This window comes from Anarhichas minor, unplaced genomic scaffold (assembly GCF_050575085.1).
Source record: "Anarhichas minor isolate MPS153535 unplaced genomic scaffold, ASM5057508v1 ptg000005l, whole genome shotgun sequence".
Taxonomy (NCBI): domain Eukaryota; kingdom Metazoa; phylum Chordata; class Actinopteri; order Perciformes; family Anarhichadidae; genus Anarhichas; species Anarhichas minor.
The window spans coordinates 3,797,031-3,809,805 of NW_027466451.1; the positions used below are offsets into that span (position 1 = coordinate 3,797,031).

The following is a 12,775-nucleotide window of genomic DNA, read 5'->3' on the forward strand; positions in this document are numbered from 1 at the left end:
TGAGATGAAGAGCTGCCTACATTCTCAGGAATGCTCTGGTGGTTTATGGTTATTTTAGCATCTCTTGTCAAGTGTTTCATTGAAGCTAACATGAGACTTGTAACGTGTTGAACTGCGCCAGATCACAAGGTAACAGTAACTGAATACAACAGGGAGACCGTAATTCACATCCCATAATTGAAGGATAAACACAGGGTGAGAAAGTCAGATGAAAATATGCATCAACTCATTGCGTCTATCTAAAGGTACCAGTGTTTCTATAAGTGCACTTTGCCATTGATTGGAGCAGCCTTGAGCTCTGATTGGGCACACTTTCCTCCTGCTATTGCTCAAGCACTTTATTTTGAAAGGAAAGCTGATGATTCACTCTGACTTTATTCAAGTCGAGCAGAAACAGTGCACTGGGAACTTTCTTATGAAAGGAAGGGATTTATGAGTGACTGCACACAGTGAGCACTAAAGTCACGGACTCCCACTCAGGTTCATGTGCGTAGAATGAAGCCGCTAGAAAGAAGAACAGTCACATTCCCCATCAGTGTCGCTCAGAACTCTTTTTTATTTCCCATGCATAGTTTGGACAAGAATGTAATGGAACTGAAATGAAAATATGGAAATATAAGTCTTGACATTCATTGTGATTTTCTCCATTATGGACATCAGAGGAATCATTAACAGAACATGTTTACAGCGAGGAAACAAAGGGTTTCAGGTGAAGGTTGAACTCTTTCAGAAGGTCCTTCAAGGTGACGCACGTTGGACGGGGAAAAGTTCTGTTTAACATAAATACAATACAAAAAAGTCCCTAAAACTAAAACATTCAGCACATCTTTATACAACACAGTGCAATTACAAGGGGTTAAGTTCCAAGGATGATTTTCCAGCACTCAGTTACTCAATTGGTGACAAGTTGACCTGACTCTGTGACTTTCATCTGCGTTTTCTCTTTCAATTTGGACCGATGGAGATACGTTGGGTCTGGTACGGTGCTGCTTCAAACCACCACAGAGCAGAACACCAAACAGGAACTTTGAATGATGTTAAAGAAGTCCGACACTTTTACATTTGTTTTCCAGTTTTGGGAACGAACAGATGGGTGATGATCAGTTGATTAATGAGGAGCTCACATTGCCACATTCACCATAACAACTTTCTGCTGTGACAATATGTAAATGTTGTTGACAGCTTGTTCTGTTGTCCCTAATGAGTGATCCAAAAAGACAACAATATTTCTCTCAACCACTGACGAGAAAGTGACACCTTTGATTAGGCGCATGTTCACCACTGAAGGCAGGTCGATAGCAGCCAACAGGCTGTGTTGGTAGGTTTACAGTTTGACTGACGTTAGTATTTGAGCAGAAATGTCTAACAGCTGGTTTGTTTGCTCCCCTGCTGACCAGCAAAATGCTATCCCCCAATACTATTTCCCCAACTCTGTATTTCTAGTGTACCATAAAGGTCCAATTGTGTCTTAGAGTCTGTTGTACATTAACGAGTCAAATCCTCTGGAAAATGCTTATTCTTTAGAAATTGGGGAAAAAAGACAAAATCTGTAACAACCTCAGCGTCTGGATGCTATATTGGTTATTGGCAAAATAAGTCTGGCCCTCAAAAAACCTTAAGATGACCCTCAGAAGTTTGCATCAATATTTGAAAAGTAAAAAGCCTTTCACAGTTCTAACTAACACTGTATTGCAGCTGCTACCGCAGCACGGGGACATGGCGAGGATGTGTGCATGAGTGAGAGAGCAATAAAGTGAGAGAGGAACAGAACAGTGTCTCTCTCTCTCACACACACGAGTGGCTACTGAATATGTGCTTACTGTGCTGTGTGAGGCGCTGTAATACCATGTGACTGTTCCCTGCTATGCCTTCATTCCCGGACAGAAACACAATCATTTAAAAGAAACAGAACATCTTTTAAGATGCGTATTAGACAACCAAGCATTTCTTTGTGTTTTGTGTATCCCTTAGTATACGTATCAAATGGCAGGTCAACAAAAGCTGTGTGTCCGTAATGAGCATACTTTGCATGGTATGGAGGCGGCTAACTAAAGATATGGATTCAAAGTTTGGTTTTTGTATCCCCTAACATGTGTGAGGCTGCATCATTATCACCAAAGTATGAACACAACAGAATGAGAAGCGCTCCGCTCAACTCTCTCTTGTGAGGATGTGTGAGTGAGGAAGCTGCTCTGATCTAATCGTGTTGCTCATCAAGAGTGGCTAAAAATAAACAGCGCTGGTTAAAGACGGCATCAACAGAACACCAAATGCTAACGTGATAAGAAGGGTCAGTGTGATCCCAGTGAAGATATTACATATCTACACGTCTACACACCCAGATCCAACAGTATGAAAAATATACAAATAAAAAATACAAGTACTCTCAGACACTAGGTAGTTTTCTGTTGACATGAAATCAGTGAGGACTAAAAGATAAATATTTCACATTTTTTTCAACCCTTGCATTTTAAAGAAAAAAATAAAAATGTGTGTGTATGAAAGAAAAGAACAGAATTGTCCATTTTGAAATATTATCCTTCAGTAATTAGTAACATTGTGAAACCACATATTTGTTTTTCAGCTAAATGACTTTAGCTTCTCTGGTAAGCAGAAAGAGCCAGTATTGAAACCAAAAGCATATAGAATTCTTCTTTTCAGACATCATACACTATGCACAGATATTAAAAACATTAACAATGATCACGTCTGTTCCACACAGGAACAACGATTCCTCTGTTCAGGTCTGGAACATTAAGAGCTCAGGAAAAGACTGGAGATCCATCACAACCAGCGTCACCATTACTGTATCGTCCTCAGCCAGAGATGCCTCCATCAGTCAGAATCTAATTACTGACACTGTTCAACAGAGAGACGGAAAACAGGCTGTTGACTGAAATGTTTTTAACATCCCATAATGCAACATAATGTGAGGCCTGGGAGTGGTAGATGTTGAATTGGTGACTGGGGGGCGAAGACAGAGAGTGATTTAGGGGACGAGGGCACACCAGTGTGTGCAGGTAGCATCTGTCTCAGCTCTTAGTGTGCTACAGACTTTGACCCATCGCAGGAGAATATCAGTTCATGTATGTTAGTAACACCACCTGCAAATTCTGCTCTGGAGCAGTTGGACATCAGGCCCTGCCAGGTGAGTAACAGTCATTTATCGTCATTCATGGACATGCCAGCTGAGCGCCATTTTGGCCCCCATGTGGGAGGACTGGCAGAGGAGGAGGGACAACTGAGCTTCTTGGAACCTAGTGAAGAAAAGCCTCCACTCAGAAAGACAAAGAAATGGGAAGAGGAGGAAGAGAAATACGGAGCTCACTTGACATGTTCGGCACTGTGGGAAGAGCAGTAGTATTTCTTGTGAGCTATGAATGTGGAGAGGCTGCTGAACTTGATGTTGCAGAGCCGACAGAAGCGGGAGTTACCGTTCAGGACGGGGGAGATCACTGTGGATTTGGGGCCGGTGATGGGGGCAGGCTGGGGCGTGGGGACGGGATGGGAGATCACGGTCAGGACAGCCTTGTCTGGGGATGAACCCACAGTCTCCCTCAGGACCTCAGGCACAGGTGACAAAGTCAGAGAAGAAGCCCTTGGGGGAGACATGGGCAGAGGTGAGCCAGCCAAAGGTGATCCACCCCCAGCTGAAGGGCTGCCATTTACCAGTGGGGAGACGGGAGAAGTTGTACCGCTCCTTGCCTGCCCGTTGATGCTGTCTCTGTGAACTCGAGAGACCAATCTGGGCTGGCTGGTTGGGGTGGTGGAGGTGGTTGCAGCAGGTCCATCCCTGGGACTAAGGCTGGGGCTGCGGCTGACTGCACTGCCTGGCTGGGGTGGCTGAATGGTTACAACAAGGCCGTGGGTAGTCTTGAAGTGCTCCATCAGGTCACAGGTAATGAGCCTGTTAGGGCAGTATGGGCAGACCACCTGAGAGGAACTAGAGCCTGCGCCTTTGGCTCCAGCCCCTGGGGTGGCTGCAAGTGCGGTGGTTGTATGGGGAGGAGATGTGGCATCGGCGGCAGGTAAGGCAGAGGGGTGAGGACTGGATGATGTGCCTTGAGCCTGGGCAACCCACTCAGCAGGCAGAGCTTTAGCCTCCATAGGGTGCAGATGATCTGGGCGCTCCTGCTGAGGCCTGCTTTTGGGAGAGGTAGAGGCCGAACTCTTGAGCCTGTGAAGCTGCTCCAAGGTGTGGGGCTGGAGGGTGGTAGCAGGGCAATAGTAGGTTTTATGAGCCAGGTAGTTCTCAATGCTGTTGAAGCTGATACTGCAGGCAGTGCACTTGTGGTAGTCTGTAAGGGGCAGGGCAGGGAGAATACTGCTACTGCTATGACGCGGTACCTCTCTCAGACGGGGCCTCTTGCTGAGGTCAATCGGGCCATCTCCTTCAGGGCTGGAGCTGCCTGCCCCGCTGGGAGAAACCTCTTGCTTCACTGCCAAGCCCAGAACAGAGGGAGATGGTGCAGAGGCAGCAGCAGTGGCAGCGGCGGCAGCAGCAGCAGCGTTGGCTAAGGCTTCAGTTCTGGCCATATGAATCTCGTACATCTTCTTCCTCTTGCGTTTGCGGATGGGCTGGGGAAGGAAGGCTGCTGTTGTGGTTGCCTTGGCCATGTGTACGGATCGGTGGTTCGATGGGTCATGGCGTGAAGCGCAGTAGAAGCGTTTGTGTACAGTGTAGTTTTCATGACGACTAAAGCGGATGTTGCAGGCCTGGCAGAAGGTTCTATTGGGATCTTCTTCCTGGTCCTCCGCGGAACCACTAGCAGGACTCTGGCTGCCTTCGCTTGCTCTTCCTCCTCCACCCCCTGCTCCTCCACTTCCACCTCCACCTTCCCCTTCAGAAGAGGATGATATTCCCTCTCTAGGGGTTTCTGTCTTTATTTCCACAACCCTCTTGGGTTCTGTTGCTCCACTTCCTGCAAGAGGGTCAGAGTCAGTAGGAGAAGCAGAAGCTGCTCTACTTGCTGCTCCACCCTGAGGAGATATGGACGAGCCATGTGCCCCACTGGAAGGCAACATGGCTGGGGCTGCTTCCCTTGTCGATCCAGGGCCTGAAGCTGAGGCTGCACCTTCTCCGTGGTGCCTACTGGAGCAGTACAGCCTCTTATGTGCATAGAAGTTGTTGATGTTGTTGAATGTGATATCACACTCAAAGCAGGTGGCTCCTTTGTGAGAGGGAGTGGCTTCGGCTGTAGGTGTAGTTGGTCCAGAGGGGAAGAAGGCCGCCGGGTTGTTCTGAGGAACTGCCTGGCCCTGTTTCAGTCGGCTGTGGACCATCTCTGACATTTTAGCCAGTATTTCTGAGGCCTGAGGCAAAATGGCTGCCTCAGGATTAAACATATACTGAGGCAAGAACATTGCTCCTCCAGGAAGAACTGACCCTGTGCCTCCCACATGCGCAGGGCTAGAACCAGGGGTGGGACTAGTTGGTTCTGCCTTCACAGTTGCGGTGGCTGGACTCTTCGGAGAGGTTGATGTCGGGCAGGAGGATGTAGTGATTTGCTTCTCCTTTGTCTTGATTCTTACTCCTTGATGTCCCTCCTCTCCACCAAGCTCCTCTTTCTCTCCATCCTCCATAATCTCCATTTGCTGCTCTTCTGTCTCTGAGTCTGAATGAGGCTCCTCTTTGATCTTTAGGTCAGTGGTTGGAGCATCCTGAGGACTGTAGTCTCGAGGCGTGGCCGAGCCACCGTTTGCACCAGGGCTAGATGAGTCTGGCGTGGGGACACAGGCAAGGGGCTCCCTCTCCTGGGGAGACAGCTGAGGGTGGTCAACTGATGATGGGGTACTTTGGCGGGGAGTGGGGCTCCTTTCGGCTGGGACCCTAACCTCTAGGTGGGTTCGCACATGATGCTGAAGCTGGGCAGGGGAGTCAGAGTTGTGGCCACACACTTGACACTTCAACACCACACCAGAGTCTCCTGGACTGAGACCTGAAGAAGAGAGTCAAAATTAGCGAACAATACCAGTAGCTTACATTTGAATGAATTTAAAATGGCAAAATTCCAAAATAATGAGTCTGGTTCAGATTAAGGTTTATCCACAAACTCAGCTGTCACAATGATGGTATGACTTACCAGTGGACAGGGGCAGCTTGGGAAGGCCTGGCCCTGGGGAATAGACTTCACTGCGAGATCCAGGCTGGCATACCATGTGGCTGGTGACCAGATGGCTGTAGAGGATGTCTCTTGTGGTGGAGACGAAGCCACAGCCGTGACACACTCCGTTCAGTGTGTCTGTGTGGACTTTAAGGTGGCGCTCACAGTTCGCTTTAGTGGTGAAGGCTGACAGACAGATGAGACAGACAAATGGACGTTCACCTGTGGAAGGACCGAGAGGGACAATAAGTTAGAGGGGCACACAGTGATTAATGCACACTGGTCACGTATCAACAAGTTAGACCTCATTGTTCTGACCCTGTATGCCAGTGGCATACATATAAAGCAAGTCTTGCTCTCACCACTGTGTGTGCGCATGTGGATCTCCAGTGAGCTGGCGCTGGGGCAGCTCTTGTTGCACTGTGGAAAGGGGCAGATGCGTTCATTGGGGTAGAACTCCTTGGGTTTGTCTTGTGGTGGGGAGGAGGCTGCTGCCGGCTGCTTTTGACGGCTGGCGCAGTAGTACATGAGGTGGGCCTGTAGGTTCCTCTCACTGCGGTACCAGATTCCACAGTCTTTGCACGGGAAAATGTCCTCTGATAGACAACAGAGCAAACATTTAGAGTTAGTTGACTGAACAGAAACACAAATCCGTACAGTAGCAACTTGATGAAAAGCACAACTGATCAAATAAAGACCTGTTTGACAAGGTGTGGATGTTTAGCTTTAAGTACCTCAAGTGCTAAATGTGGGTCTAAGTTGAATCACTAGTCTTCACCTGTACCCTCATTACCAAGATGTGAAAGTATCTAAAGGATGTGCCTATTACAGAAAGCATTTTTCACAACGTATTGACTCAAGCACACGCATGCACTCACACACACACACACACACACACACACACACACACACACACACACACACACACTCACACCCACACACACACTCACACACACACACACACACCCACACACACACTCACACCCACACACACACACACACACACACTCACACCCACACACACACTCACACTCACACACACACACTCACACCCACACACACACTCACACTCACACACACACACTCACACACACACCCACACACACACACTCACACACACACACACACACACACACTCACACACACACACACACACACCCACACACACTCACACACACACACTCTCACACACACACACACACTCACACACACACACACACACACCCACACACACTCTCACACTCACACACACACACACACACTCACACACACACACACACTCACACACACACACTCTCACACTCACACACACACACACACACACACTCACACCCACACACACACTCACACTCACACACTCACACACACACACACACACTCTCACACTCACACACACACACACACACTCACACACACACACACACACACACACAAACACACACACACATTACATTACATTGCTATACGTATCCTAGGCAACACTAGAACAATATGTATCATACATCTTATCTGAGTTATTTTTAATAACGTCAAAATAGTTTGCTGTAGTGTTACCAGATGTAGCATGATCACCAATGGTCACAGCAAACGTGTATGTGTGTGTGTTTGGGCATCAGCAGCAGTCACAGCACATGGCCAACAGAAAGCTTTATTGAGGAACCCTGGCAGGAGGGTGAAAGCGCTGCAGTGTCATCTTGTGGCCAAAGAAATCATTGCAACTTTAAAGACCGATGCTAAATAATGGCGTGCAGGCACCGGCTCATATCGCAGTGCTCAGAATAACAATAATAATAATAATAATAATAATAACAACGCCTAAGAGAAGTAAAGGCTGACAAGACAAAACATGAAAAGCATAAAAGATTAGAAGGGGAAACTGTACTGGACGTAATACTTTAAAGGCCATATATTTCATGTTTCTTGTACATTTTAAATATATATTGTCAGGAAATATCTCCTGATTTGTGTTTCTACTACATTGCTTGTGTTTCTAGTATCTTTAATACAAAAAAATTCCAAACCATCTGACACGAATCAATAACTAAGTCATACACGTTAGTGCCACCTGCCCATCAGGACTAACTAACGTTCATACAACATTCACACACCGTACAGCAGCGGGAGCAGCTTGGGGTAAAGTGTCTTGCTAAAGGACACATGGACTAGCGGAGGCGGGGATCGAACCCTCGATCCTCTGATTAAAGGACGACCCTGCTCTACCACTGAGCCACAGTCGCCCACAAGTACACATGTATAATATATACTCTATTGCAGGGGTCGGGAACCTATGGCTCGCGAGCCAGGTGTGGCTCTTTTGATGATTGCATCTGGCTCGCAGATTTCGGCTTTTCAGATAAAACATAAAATATTATCACTTGTTTTAATCCATCCATCGATTTTCCACTGCTCATGTCCTGTTCAGGGCTGCAGTTGGCTGCAGGAGCAATTGTCCATTATTTTTATTGGATGATAATAGCTGACGTTGGCCGTTGCTGGGTAAACAGGTAAACGCCCCCTTTTGACTCAGTGTTCTCGGTCGTTAGCTCAAAGCTAACCCTTCGACGAAGAAGATGGCGAAAAGAAAAAAGGATGAGGAGTATCGTACATTTCAGGACGAATGGACTGAAGAATTTGCCTTTGTGGAGAGAGCAGGTTCTGCGGTGTGCTTAATTTGCAATGACAAAATTGCATAGATGAAACGGTCGAATGTAAAGCGGCAGAAGTCGCAGAAGTCGCATTAATTGTGAGTATTACAACAACATTATTTAAAACAATAAATTCAGAGGCTTATTATACTCACATTTAGTTGAATTCAGTCTTAAAATATATTATATGGCTCTCACTGAAATAAATTTCCAAATATTTTGCTTTCATGGCTCTCTGAGTCAAAAAGGTTCCCGACCCCTGCTCTATTGTATAAATTAAAAAGCAGTAATACTGCAAACAAAAAAAGCTATTTTAATACAACACTCACTGTTGATAATGGCAGTAGCCAAGATGGCGGCCATGCCTGCTTGCTGTGGGAGGAGCTGGATTTCTGAGCGCAGCGCCGGCGAGTACAGCGACTCCTCCTTCACCACAGGCTGTTTGTGGGTGACGAGGCTGAGCGGAGGAGAGAGCTGGGTCAGCGGTGGGGAAGAGGAGGAGCCCGGAGGAGGCAACAGGGAAGCCAGGAGCCTTTGGCCAGCTGTGAGCTCTCTGGTCACCTTACAGAACAGCTGCTCGCCTGAAAACAAGTGACAAGGGACATCCCTAGTTGGGTAAGACATGATGACAATGAACATTTTGTTTTCATACCAGTTAATACAGTGGATTGAGATATTTCGGGTGGTGGTTGCTGAGAGATTGGAGACATTTTGACTTGTAGCAGCAGGAAACGCACAGGTGGAACTACTATTATTGATGATGGCTCCATTACGTTTAAGTGTCCCAGTACATCAACAATAGCCAAACCCTGGGAGCGACACACCTGAATGGAATGAAGCCTTGTGATGGATTAACTCAGGGCCAGAATGTCTGCCCTGAAAAAGGACTATTCAGTAGATGCTTACTGGTTAGCATCGCATTCTAATCAGTGTATAAGACTTATATTTGCATTCAAATACATTGTAGTGTGCTACAAATCATGTATTAAATGAATATGTTGAGCTGTAAAGCATGAATCTGTCTGTGAGTCCTTCACATATCTCCAGAACCGTCCGATCCACTTCATACTGGGAGAGTATATTGCTTGGGACCCAGGGAGGTGCGGTTTTGAAATTTGTGCAATTTGGAAATGCAAATGTTGAATATTAATAAACTGATAAACGAGTGATAGCGCCAATTACAGCTGTGGGGGCGGGGCTTCTGGGCTATGTAGACTGAGTCGAGCATGAGGGCCTTCATATGCAGTTCACTTCTGCTGCTGCATGTAGCTTTACAACCAAACTCTTCTTCACTTTCATGGGTCTACGTGCAACGAGTGGCCCTTCCAGAGGCCAAGCTCTGAACAGGCACACGTTCCAAAAGGGCGATGCACTTGTACTGCTTATAGATTCTAAAAAATGCAAAATGTTACAGTAAAACTAAATGAGGAACACTTTGTCAAACCCAAACAATGACTTAAGCAAGGCATTGGCTGAGCTAGTCAGAGGCTACCAGTGCCAGACTGGGTTTATACTGGCCAATGGGAACGCTGATAAATAGAGTCCGACATTCAAGGCAGTCAGCACGCATCATGACTGGTTCACATGGATATACTGTAAATCACAAAGAGCCACATTCAGGGGGACGTGCTGCTGGAGCTGTTGGCTGTACCTTGGCTGTAGATGGTACAGTTGGCAGCGGAGATGTCAGAGGTCAGAGGGAGCCGACCGATCCAACAGTCTGGATCTTCACACAGCAGAGTCGACCTGGAGTTCTGCACACACACACACACACACACACACACAGAGGAGATGAGCATTGGTCAGACTCATCACAGTCACTGCTGAATTATACAGTGAAGTACAGGAACAATGTAAGAACACCTTTTACTTTTATTGTCAATGAGGCTTTTTTATGATCATTTCAAATATACCAGCAATGTAGGTCTTGGTTCATTACTGCTGAAACAATTAGTTGATGAATTAATTAGTCAATTCAAACGACATTTAATCATTTTTACAAGCACAAATGTAAAATGTAAAGTTTTACATCATTGTAAATATCTTTGTGTTTTGGACTAGAACATATTTCACGGTGCCCCGCCCCCTTTACTCTGGGAACTGTGATGGTATGTTTCACATTAAATAGATTTTTAATCTTTACAACCCACCATACCTACATTTAAACAAATTAACTTTTAACAAATGATATTCTGTTTCGCATTGTATCGAAATTATTTTGACCAAAGCGCATTTCATTGAAAATAACCCCAGTGGTCAAAAAGACGTGAATCTATCCTGATGATACATACGTTACATGTTCATTCATGTAACTTTTCATGATGCTAGCAGCACAGCGCAGACTGTGCAGTGCTGTCATCTCACAGACGTGATGCAGTGTTCATTGGTTCACTTGTTTCAAAGGGAAACAGATCAGATGGAACTCTAAAATACATGCCTTTGTCACTTTCAAGTGTTCATTCTCTTCTTTAACCGGGCTGCTGTGTGCTATGCAGACCATGAGATAATCACAAAACTCAAAGCATTAATTGCTGTCAATTGGGATCCACAGTCAGGCGCTGCTGTGCAGTGTGTGGCCAGTAGCAAACAGCCATTTATTAAAAAAAAGAGCCCCAGCCAGCGGAGGATGATTACAACCCAAGAAGGAAATGAGGAAATGAGGGGAGCACGAGCTGAACAAAGCCACATGGGAAATAAAGGAGAAGAGAGAAGAAAAGAGGAGAAGATGAATAAAGGAGGAAGAGAGACCCCGGGAGAGAGTGGGAGAAGAAAAGGAAAGAAAGAAGATCTGATGAGGTTGACGGGCCGCTATTCAGACGACTGCCATAATTAGATCCACGGTGAATACACTGGACAAAGAGCGGAGAGCCAACATCTAGTGTCTGTATGTGTGCAGGTATGAGAGAGAGGGAGGGAGAGAGAACACGTCCAACACACAGATACACACACACACACACACACACACACCTGTGTGTACGGAGTACAATCTTGTCTTTGTCCATGTGAGGCTCCAGGAGCATTCCCTCTGACAATCACTCCCAGGACACAGCTTACCCATGTCTCCATGAAACACACACGCAGATACACTGTGCTGCCACTCGCACCAAAGGCTTTTACTGCAGATTGCTTAAAATGTCAACTTTAAATGTCACTAGGGCAAAGAGTTTCCCCGCTGCGCCCTACAGTGAAGCATATAAGAGTATATCTTCCTGTCTGTCCCTCCTCTGAACGATAGATGTCTCATCATACTCATAAGACAGCCACTAGTCCAACAGTCTCTTCATTTGCACAGTTTCTCAGTGAACTGGTGTCATGTTGGGGTTGCAGGGCATTATGGGAGAAACAGGAATACAGGTAAACATAAGCTCACGCTCAATCACTGCAATCTCAGGTAGTCACCTCTGGCACTACACTCCCAGTGTTTCTACACATCTGTTGCTTCTGTAATGTATTCAAGTATTTGAATGTATTGTGTTGTACAGTGTTGTATTGTACTGGTAGTCTCAGGCCACTCAATGGTAATAACCTGCCCAGAGACTACAGACGGAACTCTGGCACATTTACATTGAGGTGGAAACTGAAATGTTGATGAATGTGAACTGTCCCTGGTGAATAAATCAATCAATAACATGAACAGTGTGGTAGAATACAGAAGACTTTAATGCACTGTAAGTACCATCACTGCTGGGGGAGGTGCAGCTACCTGCCCTGCAGTGAGACCAGCACGGCTCATCACAGCGGGGCGTGCTGATGCTCTGCACTGAGTGTTTGTGGGTCCAACTTCTAACTGACGAGATGAAAGTGAGTGAGGAAACGCTTCCTTCGCTCAGCTATTCTGTGCTTTTTCCTTTCTTATCTTATATTGAACACAACTAACTCAACAATTTAAAAGATGAAAGAATAAAATGTATGATGTGCATACAATGGTGGAGTCACTTATTTTCATCACACCTACTGTGTGAGGGCAGCACAGTATTTCTTAGTCAGTCTGTGATGCAGTACTCATCAGTCTCCACCAGGAGGAAG

General features: G+C 46.1%; 1 protein-coding gene across 4 annotated transcripts in view; it reads right to left on the reverse strand.

The window, feature by feature from the left end:
* Positions 1-532: 532 nt before the first annotated feature.
* The window catches only part of zfpm1 (zinc finger protein, FOG family member 1), a 119,644-nt gene continuing 107,401 nt past the window's right edge, over positions 533-12,775 (reverse strand). For 2 of the 4 annotated variants that reach the window (XM_076076328.1, XM_076076326.1), the window contains 5 exons: positions 10,401-10,503; positions 9,079-9,330; positions 6,467-6,700; positions 6,084-6,326; positions 533-5,939 (listed from right to left, as the gene is read on the reverse strand). In XM_076076328.1, the coding sequence (XP_075932443.1) occupies positions 3,325-5,939; positions 6,084-6,326; positions 6,467-6,700; positions 9,079-9,330; positions 10,401-10,503 (3,447 nt within the window). In that variant the 3' untranslated portion in view covers positions 533-3,324. Of the gene's footprint in view, positions 5,940-6,083; positions 6,327-6,466; positions 6,701-9,078; positions 9,331-10,400; positions 10,504-11,716; positions 12,682-12,775 lie in introns of those variants that run through there. The other 2 variants (XM_076076327.1, XM_076076329.1) reach the window with 2 other exon arrangements.